Genomic DNA, 19,063 nt, shown 5'->3' with positions numbered 1-19,063 from the left:
TTTTTCCTTCTGGAAATGAATGGGGAAATATTAAGAGAATCAATAATATCAAAAATATACAAAGGTAGTCATCCCATTTTTCTTCCTTGTCTTTGCTTATTCCATTTTGTCATTGCTTCTCCTGGTTTGTCTTTTCCATTTGCTTTTTGTCATTGCATTTACTCCATGAGTCAAGCCGTCTGGAAAAAACAAAAGCAATACAATGCAAATCAGCAAGGTCTGTGGGAGGGTCTTTCTATTCAGGGTGACCAGTCCATACATATTGTGCGTTGTCCACTCGTCTTTTTTATATTTCCGGGTTTACCGATGAATGAGACATTTGGGACTAGAGAGGAAACCCTGAATAGAAAGACCCGCCCACAGACCTTGCTGAATTGCATTTTATTGCTTTTGTCTTTTCCAGGCGGCTTGACTCATGGAGTAAATGCAGTGACAAAAAGCAAATGTTAAAGACAAAGACAACACGGGAGAAGCATTGACAAAATGGAATAATCAAAGACAAGATAGAAAAAGATTCTGGGTCTTTGATATTTTATTGTAATTAATCATTTCCTCTCCACCTATAAATAGGCTGGGCTTCGAGCTTCCCGGGTCGCTCTCCCGCCTTCTTTTTACCATTTTTCTTCCTTGTCTTTGCTTATTCCAATGCAAATCAGCAAGGTCTGAACTAAAAAGCTCAAAAGACAATTCAGCTGCATGATGACATGAAAACTAACTGTGACTCGATTGCCGTGTGCAGATCTAAATAAGATAACGATGCACTTTTTAACACGCTTCTCTCCAGGGAGAGCTGGTGTGTGATGCCTGGTGTTACTAAAACAATTGAGTCCGTTCATTTGGAAATGTGTCTCAGTGTGACTTTGTACACTGACTCTCTCTCTCTCTCTCTCTCTCTCTCTCTCTCTCTCTCTCTCTCTCTCTCTCTCTCTCTCTCTCTCTCTCTCTCTCTCTCCCCCCATGCAGGAGTGTTCAGACTCTGGCTGACAAGTCAAAGCAGGAGGCTCTGAAGCTCGACCTGGTGGAGGCACTCAAGAAGAAACACAACTGCTGGAGATGCTACCGTTGTTTTTCTCCCTCTCTCTCTCTCTCTCTCTCTCTCTCTCTCTCTCTCTCTCTCTCTGTCTCTCTCGTTCTGCCTCATCTCTTTTCTGTTTCTTTATGTCTCTTCCTCCATGCCTGTTTCAGTGCTGCACTTGTTTATTTGTGGAATAACAAAAAAAAAGGAGAAAATGCTTAGCTTTTTTATTTGTTTTGTTTATTTTCCCGTCTAGTTTTGTTTTCATACATCTCATCTGCCATGAAGCCGCTCACTCACTCACTCACTCACTCACTCACTCACTCACTCACTCACTCACTCACTCTCTCGCTCATCCTCTGTCTCTCTTCTTCCCTCTCCTCTCCCTCCCATGTTATGAATATAATGATAGTATTACCACGGTTAATGATAATCTTCCAGTGTGAGGGTCATTGTAGAAATAATCCCTGATGTTCTCAGAGCTGATGTGACTCTGGCCCTGCTCTTCCTCCGCGCTGAGGAAACAGACACAGACTGTGCTGTAGGTGGTGTAGGCTCGCCAGTGGCGCCATTACGTTCATCAAATTGACTTCTTGCACCTATTTTTGTCTACGCCCCCCCTCCCCTCCCCGCCCCTGATATATTTGTATAGAGATATAACTGTCCGTGTGTTACTGTCATTCTTCTGGGCAATGTAACGGGTGTGAACGCGAAGGCGCCCGATCTGCCTGTGTGAGGAGTTCTCACACTTCCTGTCTACGTGCACGTCGGCCTGTGTGGGGGCATGAGGTGAACATGCGGACCTCTCAAACACGAGGTTGGACTGTTATAATCACCAGTCACACCCTCGTCATTAACCCCCCACCACCACCACCACCACCATACTTTGTATCTCATGACAGTTGCTTCCCCTCTGTCCTGCTCATTCAGTCTTCTCTCTCCTCACTCCTACTATGTCTTTGTTGGGGGTCACGGTTTGTCTTTGTGTCTCAGTGGAAACCTTTGTTTCCATTTTTTTTTCCCTTTTTTTTTGGAGGGGAATCTTTTGTTGTATTTTTTTGTTTGTTTTTATTTTGTAAAGCTTATGATTCATATTGTATTAGAGCCTCCAGCAACAATAAAAACAGTAAAAAGCTACACTCGTCCTTTTTGGGTTTTTCTTCATGTCGGTGCGCCGCAACGTCCAGCTCCGGGATAACGGCACAAACTGTACACATGAACGTTTGGGTGCTCGCTCGTACTGGTCAACAATTGGCACCATGGTGTCCTTTTAACGTTTTTAATTTCTGCACAAGTTGAATTATTGCACAAGAGTCTGCAATTAGAAATTAACAATCTGTTGACGTCAATGTTACCGTCCAGGGGATTTATTTTGTGGAATTTGATATTGTGTGAGGCTTCAGCATTTCTTTGACAGTTTTATATCTTGCTCACCAACAAGGTGCTTCTCTATAACCGTTTACTGAAATAGTTACCATTAGTTAAAGCTGTTTTCGTACATAAGCTGTAATGGGTATTGAGCACCTTTCTGAATTGTATTTGTGTTTCATGATTTCATAATGAGCCACATGTTGGAGTCGTTGGCATGTTTGCCTCATGACAATGCGGGTTTGAATCCAGGCTGGGCCTTTCTGTGTGGAGTTTGCATGTTCCTCGTATGTGCATGAGGTTTTTTTTTCCAGGTGATGGACTGGTGACCTGTCCGAGGTGCTTCCTGCCTTCCCTTGTATAATATTGTAGTTATTATTGTTCTCTGAACTAGATAAAATGGGATGAAAGATAAATGGATGGATGGATTTAGGAAGTTGATGCATTTATTCTCTCGCTGTCTTGGAATTTGGAAAGTTGCATGAATTAAGCCCATTCAAATTGTTTTTCCTCCAAGCTGCTCCAACAAGTATCATCTCTTACTCTGTTTTCAAATACAGTCTGAACTTTAATAGAAAGTTTTCTTATTAATATTGTGTACTTTTGGATAAAACTGAATAAATATATCATGGAACGATATCTCGAAAGACTTTTGAAGTTTCTAATTACACACACATTTTAAGTTGTTAGTTAAATTTAAAGCTTCAAATGAAAAGTGTAATAAGTGGTAACGAGGTGTTCCTGTCAGTCTTAAAGCTATGTGTGGGGCGAAACTGCAGTTTGTCCACTAGATGTCAGTCACACACTGAATATCAGCTGAGCGCCCAAGTTACTGTTTCACCTGCTTCCACATGTGCTTATTTAAAAACACCTACGTGCTTAGAGAACAATGAGGATTGATCGTCGGAGTATCGGTACAAAAATGAGAGTAGCAAGTTACTATTTCTGCTTTGGTTGTAGTTTTTTTCAGCTATGAAACCGATTTATTTATAAATTAGTAAACCTGACGGGGGGATACGCCTTTAACAACTGATATGCAGTATTGGATCTGAGCTCAAAGGAAATATGAAATACCTTTTATTCCAGACAAGTTATATTTCTTAGCTTTTTCTAAAAGTGGCACAACCACTGAAACCTTACACGCTTCCCAGTTAATGAGTAAACTATTTGGGAATGTGTAATGAAGGAATGTATAACATCCACGCTCTATGGACGGCAAACAATAATTGACTAGAATACAGGAGGGTGAAATATAAATACTCACATTACTTTAATGAAGAATTATTTTTAATAACAAACTATATTTGTTGACCAAAGTGGATATTTGTTTACACACATTTCTTCTCTCTCTCTCTCGCTCTCACACACACACACACACACACACACACACACACACACACACACACACACACACACACACACACACACACACACACACACACACACACATGCTTTATGTTAATGAGGAGGACCCTGGAGGCTCGCGCGGAGCAGGAGCCATCTTTCTCATTCATGCAGAGTCTCGCGGACGGGTCGGAGCTGCAGCCGCTGCTGGAGTTTTTGTTGTTGTTGTTGTCGCCGGCGTCTTGAGCGTGAGTGCGCGCATGTGAGAGATCCGCTCCGGCCAAGGTGACTGCCAGCTTCCCCTCTTCCGTCCAGCCGGAGTTCGCAGAGGAGAGTGCCCGCAGGAAGAGCATGGCTCTTCTGCAACAAAGACAAACTCTCAGGTGGAAAGTTTAAAAAGAAATTCGGAGCCACGGAAATTCCCGCGCCGCTGAAGACTAACTGAGGAGCGATGCACTTCGTTACATGGGATTTGTTGGTGATATTGTGGTGGTGTGAACTGGTTCCTCTGGCGCGCTGTTACACGGTTCACATCAGTGAGGATGCGGGGCCGGGGACGCCGGTGTCCGGCGCCCAGCGGGGCGCACGGTGCGCTTTGGATCAGGTCCTCGCTCCCAAATTCACCGAGCGCTTTCTGGAGACCGACGCCGCGGTGGGAACTGTGTTTGTTTCGGACTCCTTAAAGTGTAATACTCTGCGATCCAACCCTTTCACCGTGTACACAGTGTCGGACTGCGCTGACTCCGGCTACAGGCACCTCCTCACCAGCCAGTACGATGTGCATGTTCACGGTAGGAACTGTTCAAACAAGCGCAAAAGAAAAAGTCAATGGGACATGGAAGTCCTCAGTTTGTTCAGCAGCCGCAGCCGTCACAACTCGGAGTGCCACCAGGCTGGCTCTGCTTTATTCCCGGTGGGGGATTTGTTACCTGGCCCCCTGGTCAGCTGTAAAGTCCCCAACAGCCATGAGTTTTACTTCTCTGACGGGAGCTTGTTTGTGTCTGAGACTCTGTGCTGGAGGCAGGACACCCTCCTGGAGATGGACATGCTCTGCAATGTGCTCAGTGGAAATAGGTTAAATATGAACCCCGTCTCCATCCACTGGCGTGTGGGGCAGGGCCCCTTCAGACAGGCCCACCTGGAGGAACTATTAAAAAAGGCAGCTCAGTCTGATTCAGGGATTGTGAGGAGGAGGAGTAGGAGAAGCGCCAACAGCAGCCCTCAGTTCCAGCCTCCGATGTACCAGGAGTCTGTGGCAGAGAATCAGCCTGCTGGGACTCCGGTTGTTGTTTTGAAAGCAGTGGATGTGGATGAAGGCGAGGCGGGAAGGCTGGAGTATTTTATAGAGGCTCTCTTCGACAGCCGCTCCAACAATCTTTTTGCCGTGGATCCAGCTACAGGTACCGTGTCCACTGTGGAGGTGCTGGACCGGGAGACGAAAGAAACCCATGTGTTTCGTGTGACCGCTGTGGACCACGGCACACCTCGGCGTACAGCCATGGGTACCCTCACAATCACAGTGAGGGACACTAATGATCACAACCCCGTGTTTGAGCAGCAGGACTATAAAGAGAGCATCAGGGAGAACTTAGAAATAGGGTATGAGGTGTTGACTGTAAGGGCGACAGACGGGGACGCACCTGTTAATGGTAACATCCTCTACCACATACTCAACAATAATGGGTCCAATGATGTGTTTGAGATTGATTCAAGGTCTGGAGTGATTCGCACTAGAGGCCTCGTTGACAGAGAGCAAGTAGAAGCCTATATGCTGTTAGTTGAAGCAAACGATCAAGGTCGTGACCCTGGGCCCCGCAGCGCCACAGCTTCTGTTCACATAGTGGTGGAGGATGACAATGATAATGCTCCTCAGTTCAGTGAGAAACGCTACGTGGTCCAGGTGCCCGAGGACATGACCCCTAACACAGAGATCCTGCAGGTTACTGCCTCGGATCGGGATAGAGGGAGCAATGCTGTGGTTCACTTCAGCATCATGAGTGGAAACACTCGGGGTCAGTTTTACATTGATGCTCAGACAGGTAAAATGGACCTGGTGAGCCACCTGGATTATGAGGCCAACAAAGAGTACATGCTGAGAATCAGAGCCCAGGACGGAGGACGACCGCCGCTCTCCAACATTAGTGGCCTGGTCACCGTGCAAGTCCTGGACGTCAATGACAACGCCCCCATTTTTGTCAGCACCCCGTTTCAGGCCACTGTGCTGGAAAACGTGCCGCTGGGTTACTCCATCATCCACATCCAAGCCGTAGATGCTGATTCTGCAGAAAACTCCAGACTGGAGTATCTTCTCACTGAAACCACTCCAAACTTCCCCTTCAGCATCAACAACAGCACCGGCTGGATCGTAGTGGCAGCTGAGCTGGACAGGGAGAGCGTAGATTTTTACAACTTTGGAGTGGAAGCCCGCGATCACGGCTACCCTGTCATGTCATCTTCAGCCAGCATCAGCATGACGATTCTGGACGTCAACGACAACAACCCGGAGTTTACGCAGAAGGCATACTACATGCGACTGAATGAGGATGCGGCTGTCGGGACCAGCGTGGTGACCGTGTCTGCCGTGGACCAGGACATCAACAGCGTGGTGACTTACCAGATATCCAGCGGAAATACCCGCAACAGGTTCTCCATCACGAGCCAGAGCGGTGGCGGGCTCATCACGCTGGCTCTGCCTCTCGACTACAAACTGGAACGCCAGTACGTCCTCACCGTCACCGCGAGTGACGGCACCCGCTTAGACACGGCAAAGGTGTTTGTTAACGTCACAGATGCCAACACACATCGGCCCGTGTTTCAGAGTTCACACTACACAGTCAACATCAATGAGGACCGGCCCGTCGGCACCACAGTGGTCGTGATCAGTGCCACAGACGAGGACACGGGCGAGAACGCGCGCATCACCTATTTTATGGACGACAGCATCCCTCAGTTCGACATTGACCCAGATTCGGGAGCGGTGACGACTCAGATGGAGCTGGACTACGAGGACCAAGTTTCCTACACGCTCGCTATCACTGCTCGAGACAACGGCATCCCGCAGAAGTCCGACACCACCTACTTGGAGATCTTGGTGAACGACGTCAACGACAACTCGCCTCGATTCCTCAGAGATCACTACGCCGGCTCTGTGATGGAGGATGTGCCTGTGTTCACCAGCGTCGTCCAGGTTTCCGCCACGGATAGAGACTCTGGCCTCAATGGACGTGTTTTCTACACTTTTCAGGGCGGGGACGATGGCGATGGGGATTTCATAATCGAGTCCACCTCGGGGATCGTTCGCACGCTGCGAAGGCTCGACAGAGAAAATGTGCCCATTTACAGCCTGCAGGCCTTCGCTGTAGACAAAGGTGTTCCGGCTCTGAAAACGCCAGTAAACATTCAAGTAACAATCCTGGATGTGAATGACAACCCCCCTGTGTTTGAGAAAGATGAGTTCGACATCATGGTGGAGGAAAACAGCCCCATCGGCCTCGTGGTGGCACATATATCAGCTACAGATCCAGACGAAGGCAGTAATGCACAGATTATGTATCAGATAGTGGAGGGAAACATCCCAGAGGTGTTTCAGCTGGATATCTTCTCAGGGGAACTGACTGCATTGATAGACCTCGACTATGAGCTGAGGTCTGAGTACATCATCGTGGTCCAGGCCACCTCTGCCCCGCTGGTCAGCCGCGCCACTGTCCATATCAAGCTGGTGGACAAGAACGACAACGTGCCCGTGCTGAAAAACTTCCAGATCATCTTCAATAACTACGTGACAGATAAATCCAGCAGCTTCCCCACAGGAGTAATCGGACGCATCCCCGCCTTCGACCCGGACGTCTCGGATCAGCTCCACTACAGCTTCGAGGTGGGGAACGAGCTGAACCTGGTCCTGCTGAACCAAAGCACAGGAGAGATCCAGCTGAGCCGGGCCCTGGATAACAACCGGCCCCTGGAGGCCTCCATGAAGATCTCAGTGTCAGGTGAGGCTGTTAGATAACTCTCCGTAATTGCAGTCTCCACCCAAGTGAGTGAAAATAGTGCAGTAACAGGAGAGCAGGCTCAGTGAGGTGTGTACTCGCATTATGTGCATTAACATGTTCTGTCTCTTCATTTACATTTGCGCTTCACTTGACTGGATAATGGAACCGATAATGACTTGATTATGTCTTTTTTAGCTTTGGTATTCCAGAGTGATCTGCTTATAATAGAAATATTCATGAGAAATGATTAATATTCATTGCAGGATATCTGTAAGCCATTTCACTTCACACAAAGCAATTCACAAAGTGTGTCAGTCTACAACGACAGTTTAAAAGCCTTAAAATTCCTGTTATTCCTGGCTGATTGTTTCATTTCCTGAATTTCTTTTGATGCGGAGGCTGTTGAGGATTAGGGGTTATAATTTCTTTGGACCCCTCATTAATGGGCTTACTTATTTACATTAGCCTAATTCAGCTGTGTCTATTGTCATGTATTAAATAGCTGTTTGTCTGAGCATGTCTGTGTCTTGTGGGACCCACACTCCAGTGGACAGGCTGATCATGCCCCATAATTACCAATCATACCCCGGCTCCCTTCAAGAATGACAGACCTAATTCAATTGTGATCAGTTTCTACAGCTTGTTTAGAGTCTGCATGAAGGATGTTCTTTAAGCGATGCATTGTCAGGACAATTGTGCTTCTTGTTATTTGACTGAGGGTGTTTTTGATGATGCTTTTGAAACTGATTGCAGAAGATGTGCAAATAACTGAGTCACAATTCATGTTGGGAAAGAAGGATCACGTAAGCTTGAAACAAATCTCTGTTCGTCTCATTGCCTGTTCCTTTCTTATCCAGCACGTCTTGGACCTGTTCCCTGCACCTTTAACTTGGTGTGCCAGCGCAAATAACAGTTTTGTTTGCTCCTGAAATGCGACTGAACTTGAATTGCACCCTCGGAGAATTGGAGGTGGGGGGGGGTGTTGTAGTTACCCTCTGTTGGAGCTTGTTTGACGCAGTGTAGTCTGCTGTAAATCCGCCTTTTTCTTTGACCTTGGCTTAAAGTAAGAGGGAGGGAGGGAGAACACAACTGGAAACATTTCTTAAACACTGGACATCAAGGTTAAAAAAAACAACAAATCGGATTCTGTGTGAGAATATCTAAGAGAAGATGGCAGAAACCTTCAGGGGCGTCCGTGGCTGCAGATAAACTGCAACAGCGGCAGAGCCAGGCCGTTTTAAGTTATATGATGATTTGACAGCGAGGAACAGATACTGTATGGTTAGCGTGGGTTGCCATTATAATAAATAGAGAGCAAGCTTGCCTCTCTGCAGAACAATAGTGGGCTGTCGATTCAGGAGCTCACCAGGCTGTGGTTGGGGGCAACAGCTGTGACTCCACCGAGGACCAATTAGAGGCCGAGTCTGCCCCGCGCGCCCAGCACCTGCTGGGGTTTATGTGTCAGCACCCCTGCAGGAGACAGAAGGAGATGGAGGGAGGCAAGGAGGACAGCAGGGGAAGGAGGGAGGAGTGGAGGGTTAAGTTGTGATTGTGTAAACTGGCTCCATGTTTGAAAATACAGTCGTACTGTAAGAGCAGGGAAGTCATTAGACAGGAGCTGCTGGAGGAGGAGAACAGAAAAGGAGACGAGTGCCTTCTATGGATACTGCTGACCCCAATTTTCAAAGGCTTCTCCCTCCAGGGACCTCCCAAGTCTTCCCATTATCTTTCTCTTTATGCCGCCGTTTAAGAGGCCCCTTATGATGGACGATTTTTGATGGGCTCTTTTGTATGTTGTTGGACTGTGATTAAAATCTTTTCTGAGCGCTGGTCTTCACACTGAAATGGATGTAATGGCTCAAATGTGTCCATACGAGGTTTCACGTTCAAAGTGTTTCTTCTGCAGCAGATATGTGAAGATGATCGTTTTATTGTCCATCAGGTCATGTTGAAGCCAACTTCACTAATATATTACCTGAACTCAGTTTGCTTATGTACACTATTCAATTCCTGGATGAAAGAAGGTCCGTTTTTATTTCATCAATGTCAAGTTTCGTCCCATTTGTTACTCATCTATTGGTCTCAGGGTACTTTATTTGAATAATAAATATAAATTCAATCACTCACAAAAATACAGAGATAATAGTCAATGATCCTAAACATACATATGCTTGATTTCTGCCAGCAGTTTACAGGCTTGGCAACTTAGATTAAAAACTGTGCAAAATCTAATAATATCTGAAATACATCAAAAATGATAGAATGATTTTTTTAATCCAAAGTTTGCCATTTTACTGTAGTCTGTGGTATGTGCTTCACATGAAGTTTATATAAGGTGTTGTTCTATCTTACCACATATCCATGTGCAAATATTAAACATTTTTAAATTTGTTCAAAGACATTCAATGTCTATTTGATTCATTTTGGAGCTTTTTTGTTTGCTTTTTAAATACTTGCACACTCTTACCCACTTGTAATCAAATAGTCAATAGAGATACTTCATGAATACTTGATAACACAAGTAGACGTGGTATTTCTAAAAGATTATGTTTTTAGCCAAATGTAACTCCACTTAGCTTGATTTGAAATATTTGAAATGAACTGCGAATGTGCGGTTACAGAACTGTACACAACATTTCTACAAATAAAACGGCAAATAAAAAACATAACAAACAATGTGTAGAGCAGGTTGTAGAATTAAATTGTGATTTATTTCTTTTTTCTAAGGATCTCTTAGTTCCTAATCCATCATCTATGAAGTCAAAATAGATATTTAAGTGATTTCAAGGAATAAAAGAAAAAGACTGAAGTCTTTGTAGAGCTCAGATAATACAACTGCATCTTTTTTATATTCAACCCGTAAATATTCAGATACAAAGACTTTGCTTTGCTCGTTGAATGTGCCTATATATGGCTTCATGATTTTTTTAAAGATACTTTAATAAACACATACCATCGAAGAGAAAATGTTGCTCGTTGCTGTTCGTTCCAGCACCACAATTATTTAAAGCCTCCAGCAGCCACTTCACAGACTGAGAATCACATAGCCCAGAGATCCCTCCGTCTCGTTGCGTGTTGGCTGTGTGCACTTGCATTAATTAGCAATCATAACCCTATAATTATGTTCGCCAGTCAGAAATTCTTCTCTCTCCAGGCAGTGGGCCTGCCTGGCAGAGGAGAAGCTCATAGACTCAGGCAAACATGTGACACAGCGGATTTTTGATTGTAACTTAAGATTTCTGCCACGTTTAGGACCAGATACGATACGTGGAATTTCATCTCACATGTCATTTCAGTGTCACGGAGAGAATTGTGGTTACAGTGTGGGGGTGAGAGGCCGGTTGTCGTATGTGGGATTACATTTGCTGCATCTGTATCCTGAGATCTGTCAGAGCGGTGTTGACATACTCTGGAGCTCATCTATTTCTCCCAGGCAAGCGTGAGCTTGCATAAATAGATGTTTGCATTTGATGATAGAGACTCCCCCGCCCGCCGACTTTTCTTTCATCCACAAAGCCCTGTTAATTTTCATATAGAAAGTATATCTAATCATTCATTATCCCTCACCGCCATTTGATGTGTGTTTGATGTATTGCATGTGAGGTTTGTTGTGTCTCTATTATGTTGACGTGTCAGTTTCTGTACATTTCATGCTCCTTAAAGTGACTCCTGTGTGATTGATACAGTTACATTACTGCAGAAACATGATGTATATCTTGTCTCCTCTGTTCCATCAGGACACTTTGTCCTTTAATGAAATTCTTGAGTCGCAGCCAATATCGTGCCCCCATGCTCCCGTTGAAAAGAGCAGGATTTTCTCCGACAAACACGCCACCATGACTAATGACAGTAGTTTGATTCAGCTCACATCACACTGCGGGTTGTACAGGCGCTGAAGTTGCCTGGTGGACAGCAGGTAGTTTCACTCCCTGGTCACCGTCGGCCCGGGAAAACAGCCTTTTGAGTTTCAAGTGTTGAGTGTGAAGTGGCTGCTGATGTACCAAGGTTAAAATCCCTCGCTGTGGAAGTTGTGTGAGCCAATCCTGTTGGCGTTCAGCCCAGCTGAACGGGCCACACAGCCAATACACTTATATCACTCAACTTTTGTGGTTTCTCACATTAAGACAGCACTCTGAAAACTCAAATATTAGGATATTCAGCTTAATGGGTACTAACTGTGCCTTTCGGTCCCGACCTATGCCTCGGATACAGTCAAAGGCCTGGAATTTTAATGGAAACTCTGTTCTATCACACGCTGTACGTCAGAGCCAAGACATTCATATCCAGCGTAATTTCATTAAAATCTATTAAAGCTTTAAGCTGGGGCTTTCTCAGGGGTTGTCTTCTGTAACATTAGCCAGTGTGTGTGTGTGTGTGTGTGTGTGTGTGTGTGTGTGTGTGTGTGTGTGGGGCCTCAAACAGCTGGACCACTCTGATTACTTTCCTCCTCTTTCGTCGTATAATTATCTCACTCTGGCGGAGCACACCTTGGATTTCTGTGTTCTTTATGGTTGGTAAATTCCTGTTTTCCTCGTGTTCGATTCATGCGACACAAAGTCACAGCTTGCGACACTCGGCGGTGTTTTGTGAGACCAGAGTCATCCGTGATGGGCTCCTTTCATTTCCCTGTGCCTTCCTCGCCCTCCCTGGCTGACGTTAGTCACACTCGCAGCTTGCGTGGAATGTTTGTAGCACCGTTTCTCTTTTTCCCCCTCCTTTTTATCCGTTTATCGTCACCTATCACCTTGATCCTGTTTCTCTTTCCCTCTTTTTGTTTGCCTGTCACCATTCCCTATTTTTCTCCTATCTATTCGGGGTCTATGGCTCTCACCCCTGTAACCTCCACTGTTCCCTCCCATCATTTCGAGCTCCTCCACCCTTCCTCTTTATCCCCATCCTCCCCCCCTCCTCCCGCTCCGTGTCTCCCTCCTTTGACTGTTGTCCCCCCTCTCTCCCCTGTGAAAGGAAGAATGCCTAAGAGAAATGCTTTGTTAAGCACCCAGTTGTCATGGTGAGCCCAGCAATGCCTGAGAAATTCCTTGTGGGTGGGGACGGAGGGGTAAGGCCTCTTTTGTGGAGTGAAGATGGGGGGGGAGGGGAGGCACATAAAGTTCTAAAGAGCAACTGTCCCCCTCTCCTTCCTGCCAGTGAAGCATGTAAAGCTTTCTGTGGACCTGTAATGCTCCGGGACGCACTGACCTGTCCCGCCGGCTGCTCTCACTCCGCTCCTGTGAGGCAGCCGACACCTGACTGCAGATATTAAGTTTCCATCTGCTGTGTTTTTGGAGGATAAAGTCTTGCCTCACATGTGACAGGCTTCAGAGGCCCTCTTGTTTTGAGAGCGGCCCCTGAGTTTGAAGCTCATGGTGACATGATAGTGTCGTCTTTAAGCTCTTTGATTTGCGACACAGATGCGCTGAGAGGGTATCTGGTTTCTCGCTGCCGGCGTGTTTCTTTAGCAGCAGAACATCCTCTTGTGAGCCATGCTGCGCCACGCTTGGTTGCGTTTAAGGTCCGGAGGAGCTTAGGTGGGGTGAAGGTGCAGGAGAGGAGGGAGCAGGATGACATCATCTGTGTTTGAGGAGGGGAGATCATGTTTAGGATTAGGGCCGGTGCATCCCTGGGCTGAGGCCATGTGCTGCTTGCATATATCTTAACGTTGTCCTGCATTGTCCTCGCTATCCTGACAGACAATAGGAGTGGGCTGTTGTCTGGAGTCGTCCCCCCCCCACCCGTCCTAGGTCTTTGTGTCCACTTGTTTGCCCCAGCCAGCTTCAGGAGAGTATCAACAGACCTGCTAGTCTACCATGAATCACCCTGTTTACTGTACGGTCTGATGCAGACAGTTTTCCAGTGATTGGGTTCATAGAAAAAAAGCTGCAATCTGCCTGTACAGATTCTTTAGCAGATGGGTTAGCTGATACGAAGTAGTGGAAACAAATTGATGAACTGACTTTTGATGTGATTTAAAAATGTGCTCACCTGCCACTTTATGGTACTTCTGGGCAAGGAATCATCACAAAGGTAATCATTTTCAGAGGTGAAATTGTAGCCTGCAGTGCGTTTTACCACTGCATCGACCACCAAAGAACTACCTTTCCATACTTATAACACAATATAACTTCCCATTACAACCTCTGTATTAATCATCAGTAAGCATTATTTCCTTTCCGACCACTTAATCAGTAACTGAGCAGCTGCAAGATTCATGAAATTACGGCTGTGCAGGATTATATCATATATACATACCTAATAAAGTGGCTAGAGCCTGTATAGTCATATATTAATCCATCTCCAGTTTCGTATCGCCAGCTCCAAGTCAAATATAAATAGTTAAAAAGAGAGAATAAGATCTAATTTAAAATAAAAATAACTTGTGTTTTACCTGAAGAGAATCAAATATGGTTTTATTGGCAGTAACTAGAATAATCATTGTGTCAGGGTCCTTAAAAATTAATTCTCACTATCTGATGATCAAATTGTGACACAGTTCAGTGAAGTCGAAAACATTTGAAAGATGACGCACACATGTTGTCAAAAGAAAAGTCCACTTCATCTCGCTCAGCTGAGAGGCTATGTCATACAAAACAAAAGTCTGGGAACCACTGCTCCTAAACAATGAACACAGCTCCTTCTTTTCTCTCTTGTGCTAAAAATAAAAACACAGTAGAGCTCCACTTGGGTACAGAAATCACTCCAGTGAAACAGTCCTCTCGCACCGTGACAGATTATGTTTATTTAACAGCCCGTTACCTTTATGCTACATTGCTCTCACTTAGTGTCGGAGCAGGCCGAGCTTTCACACTGACCTGCTTTCATGTGCCTCAGCTGTGCGGTCCGGCCTGTCGGCATCAGTGTTCGACACGAGGGTAAGAAGTGTGACTGGTGGAGGTGGTGAACCCTGCAGTGCTGTAGTTTAACATGTTTCATCAGCCTACTAATTTATATCAAAAGTGACAGGAAGGCATCCAGTTAACGAAACAGATGGTCTCCTTGTGAGTTTCTTCAATCAAGTGATTGTGTTTTCACAGTTTGGCACTATGGGTGAACTCATCCTCCTCCCCTCCTTTGTTTTGCTGTTCACACGTTTGCTCATCTGAACTGACTGTTTTCCAAGTGAGTGTTTCCAGCAATAAAAAACTGTATAATCAGGTAGAGTAAGTGACATTGACAAGGAATCACTGATTCGTCCATCCATCCATCCATCCATCCATCCATCCATCCATCCATCCATCCATCCATCCATCCATCCTCTATACCACTTAATCCTGTACAGGATCGCTGGAATCGATATGTCACCAGTCCATCACAGAGAGACGGACAACTACACACTCTCACATTCACACCAAGGAGCAATTTAGTGTCAGGAATCACTAATAGCACCTAACAAAAAAAAATAAACACTATAAATATGGTGCATTAATATTTGTTTTTCCATATGCGAGGCAGATTAGTTTCATCCTTTAAGAAAAAACAAAACAAAGATAAACAAGGAATAATATTATAAGTGTTGGGAATAACGTGTCATAAACCGAGTGTGACTCCACTACTTTTGACTGCAACATGCTATTTATTGCCTGATTGGAAAAGGTGTCCTCTCAGCAGTTTTTTTTGCTGCTTTTCCTCATCGCCATTAGTTCATAAATATGTTATTTTGAAGCAGGGGTTTCACGCTGAGGAGCGCCCGAGTGGCAAAGCTCATATCTCTTCTCAAAGAAGAGTGTGCACTGAAGTGCCTGCAAATGAAAATACTAAACTCCAAATTCAAACAGAACAAATGAACACGTGCGCGCGAAACCATTTGATTTCCAGCGAACTGACGAAACTTCATGTGAACTTAAGGACTGGATCAGTCATCACACTGACAGCTCAGTTAATGTGTGTTACATGTTGTCACAGCATCCTTATTGAGAGAGAAAACTAAAGTAATTGGTTTTTTTTTCTTTTTCATAACTAGTAATAATAATGACAGTAATAATACATTTGATTTGTAATGTATTTTACATTTTGCAAACAAATCCTTAAGTGCTAATAAAGTAAAACCTATTTTTTATAGTGATAACATGGAGCTGAAATCTAGCACTGCAGCAGTGTTTGCCTGCGCGTCATTGCACCTTGTTTTGTAGACTTTCGTCCTCCACCAGAATTTGATCTGGAGTCGCCCACTCTCATGGTCAAGATGTACAAATTTCAAGTAACTTACAGATGACTTATAATGAAAAGACTGGTGATGTAGTTTGACATGTTATTAAATTTACCTGTATTTACTCCAGGTCTCCAGTATATCTAATTGTCTTCAGCTTGTCGGTGAAAATAATCAGTTTTTTTCCTATGCGCCACAATTAAAGTTAATTGTGGCTGTTTGTTCTCAACGCCTCTGTTTGAAATCATCTCCTTGCACGTCATTGTGCCACAAGATGTTCGGTGTCTAATATCTATCAAATGACTGTTGCACTGAATAACGTTTGAATAACGGGCCCGATGCTCGGGAATGTCTCTGCATGCTAATGTCTCTTTACCATTGCACTGACAGCGGTTTTCCTTTTGATATGCAAATGAACAGATTGGAGGAGCTCACATGGTTTTCTGAGGCTGGAAAGCTGCTTCACTATAGATGAAGAATCTGTGGAATGTCCTCTTGTTCGGATGCAGCAGAAAAGTGTCATCGGGGTAGGGGGTGGGGGGGGTTTGCAATGGCAGGGGCTGCAAATGAACACGAATGGCCTCTGTCCAGCAGAGTCAGCTTTCTCCCAAATGGAGAAGTCAGGATGGAGATTGTGGGCTTGCTCTCTCCCTTCAGGATTGAAATCCTTGGGTTGACATTGAGCTACACAAGCAGTTCTCATTATTGACTTCCCCGGCACTGCAGGACGTAGGTGTTGAGCCACGCTTATCATTACAGCTTATCCTTTTTTTCCATTAAAGCCTAAATGATCACAGATAAAACAGTCACTAAAACCTTTTTTTTTTTGGGGGGGGGGGGGTGTTTCAAAAACAAGGTCAGAGACATGAATATTAATTTAACCTGCTTTTGAAGCTAATTAACACGCGCGCGCAGAGCGGCGCTGCTCGTGGTGATGCTCGCTGTATTTTCTGCCGCTTGGCTTAACGGCCTTTTTTAGTGTTGCTCAGAATCCGATGACAGTGAATCTGCTGCGTGGGAGTGTCGGCATGCTGTCCACTCCGTCCACCGTAGCTGCAAGTGGGTTTTCTATTAAGGAGCCCCGAGTGCGCGGTTCTGTTTTGCTCTTTCCCGACAATAATAGTCTGGCGGAGGTGGGGAGCTTTATCCCAAATCAAACACAAATCTGCCTCAGCCTGCCGTCAGCGGTCTGCACCGAGCTTCTCCAGCTGCAGCTGTTCATCAGTGTTTTGGGTGATTAGAGAAGCTGTAATGTCGCCCCGGCCCTCACAGCGTGTTTCAGCCTCCAAGCTACTCATTTCTCACCTACACTGACTTCTAAGTGAAGCAGTGCAAACATGTTTGGTGTTTTAACTGAAGTGGATAATAGTAGTCTGTGTCACATAGTGAGAGCGCCATTGCTCATGTTTAAATCCTTTCTTCCTGTGGAATGCTGATTTTTTATTTATTTTTTTGCTCCAATAATCTACATATTTATCTTGAACTTGGAAGTGTATACATATATTTAGGTGAGTAAAATGTGGTTTGATGAATTTTACTTGTGAAAAACCATTTGTAACCTAAAAAGTTGGTGCAGCGTTTAGTGTTTTTGCCTCCTTTTGATTTGGTTCTGCATTTGAGGTCTTTTGCGTTTGAATGTTCTCCCTGTGCATGCCTGGTTCTGCTCATTTGTTCAACGGCAAATGACACAGAGGAAAATTTCTCGGAATCTCAAATTGAAAGAACAAACAAACGTCTGAATAAAACAAAAATGGTGGTGATTTATTCTACTTGTGCATAAACATACAATAGACTGGATGAAAATACCTTGACTGTGTATGGAAAGAATAATTCCAGTGCAGATTTTAAGTTTTCTCTTGTAGATGAAGCTTTAGAACCAAACCTGGATCCATTTCCAGCATGTCTGCACTGTGAATGCTGAGTAACGTCTGTTTGGGAAATATGGGACAGACAGTAACTAACAGCACCTGGAAAGACACTCAGCTATATTTGTTTATGGATGAAAATCCAGATCCTATTATGTGACACTTTGATCCTTTTATTAAAACGTTTTCCTGAAGGATCCTGTCACCAGTTAGAATCTGGTCTCACGGTTTAAAACTCCCCAAATGTTTAAATAACATTTACAGGTTTGTTAGATTTTCAATTTTATTTCATTGGTGGGTTTTTGTGTTTCATCCATCCAATCAAAATGTCTTGTGAAGAGTTTCATTCCAGGTTATAAACCTTGCTGACTTGATATTCTTGATCTGTGGCGGTTGAATGGTGATGTGAGCTGCTGTTGTAGCTGTCGGAGCTCGCAGGAGTCGTTAAGAGCGTTTAATGTTGAGGGGTGGTAAGGGTGGTGGGGGGGCGTCGGCATCGGCCGTTGCTTGTTGAGTGGGGGGGTCAGGAAAGGGTGGGCGTACAGGGGTAATGGGATGAAAAAGGAAAAAAAAGCATCCTCCCTTTCTCAGCGCGGAGCCTCCCCCCACCAGCCGTCGGGCTCCATTCAGGCAGCCTTCGAGTGTGCTTCACCTTTCAGCTTCGCCTAATTCAAACGGGCCGCCGCTCGCTGCCACATTTTACTGCGTCTCTTTTCATCAGAATGAACCCGAGACTCCGGCTTTTAAATTAAATGGACACCAAACTGAGAGCTCTCAGGTTTAATGAAGGAGACACTGGATCAGCTTGAGCTCAAAGATATTATGCAAGTTTAAACTCTGCCAGGGCACAAAGCTGCAAAGCGTCATCATCATGACAAACTTCTGTTGACTCGGTTTTTAAACCCACATCAGCACTCATTAGCCTTGGTCCAGGAAGGATTTTTTTACTTTCTTCTTCACTCGAAGGTTAATTGAACCTGGTCTGAAAGTGGGGATTATGTCTGTCCTTGTGTGTCTGCACAGACTAAATAATAAAGCTCAAGTCTTACCAGTCGCACAGCATCAGTCAAACTGTTGTTAGAAATCTTTCTTCTTTTTTGTTAAGTTATTCTTTGGAAAATCAGTTGTGGCTATTGTTCTCCTCGGCTGTATCAAACACGTCTTTCGTCCTCGTCTGATTTACTTTCGACAACATTTAAAGTTTGGCGGGCTCGTGATCGAAGGGTGACAACACCTGTACAGTTTTGTCTCAAACCGGCCGTAAACACGTCAAAGTGACGGCGAGAGCGAGCCGCTGACAGAAGCAGCAGTGAGACGCAGTAAATTAGTCCGAACCACA

The 19,063-nt window shown here is 44.9% G+C and overlaps 1 protein-coding gene across 1 annotated transcript in view; it reads left to right on the top strand.

Annotated features, from left to right (window-relative positions):
• Window positions 1-4,178: 4,178 nt before the first annotated feature.
• The window catches only part of celsr2 (cadherin, EGF LAG seven-pass G-type receptor 2), a gene marked incomplete at its 5' end in the record, with an annotated part of 63,958 nt that continues 49,073 nt past the window's right edge, over window positions 4,179-19,063 (top strand). Inside the window, one exon of the mRNA XM_080462231.1 lies at window positions 4,179-7,716. Coding sequence (XP_080318357.1) covers window positions 4,179-7,716 — 3,538 coding nt within the window. The remainder of the gene's footprint in view (window positions 7,717-19,063) is intronic.

The sequence above is a fragment of the Lipophrys pholis genome (genome assembly GCF_963383615.2).
Source record: "Lipophrys pholis genome assembly, chromosome: 4".
NCBI lineage: Eukaryota > Metazoa > Chordata > Actinopteri > Blenniiformes > Blenniidae > Lipophrys > Lipophrys pholis.
The sequence above is the reverse complement of the archived record's forward strand: the minus strand, read 5'-3'. Positions and strand labels throughout refer to the sequence as shown.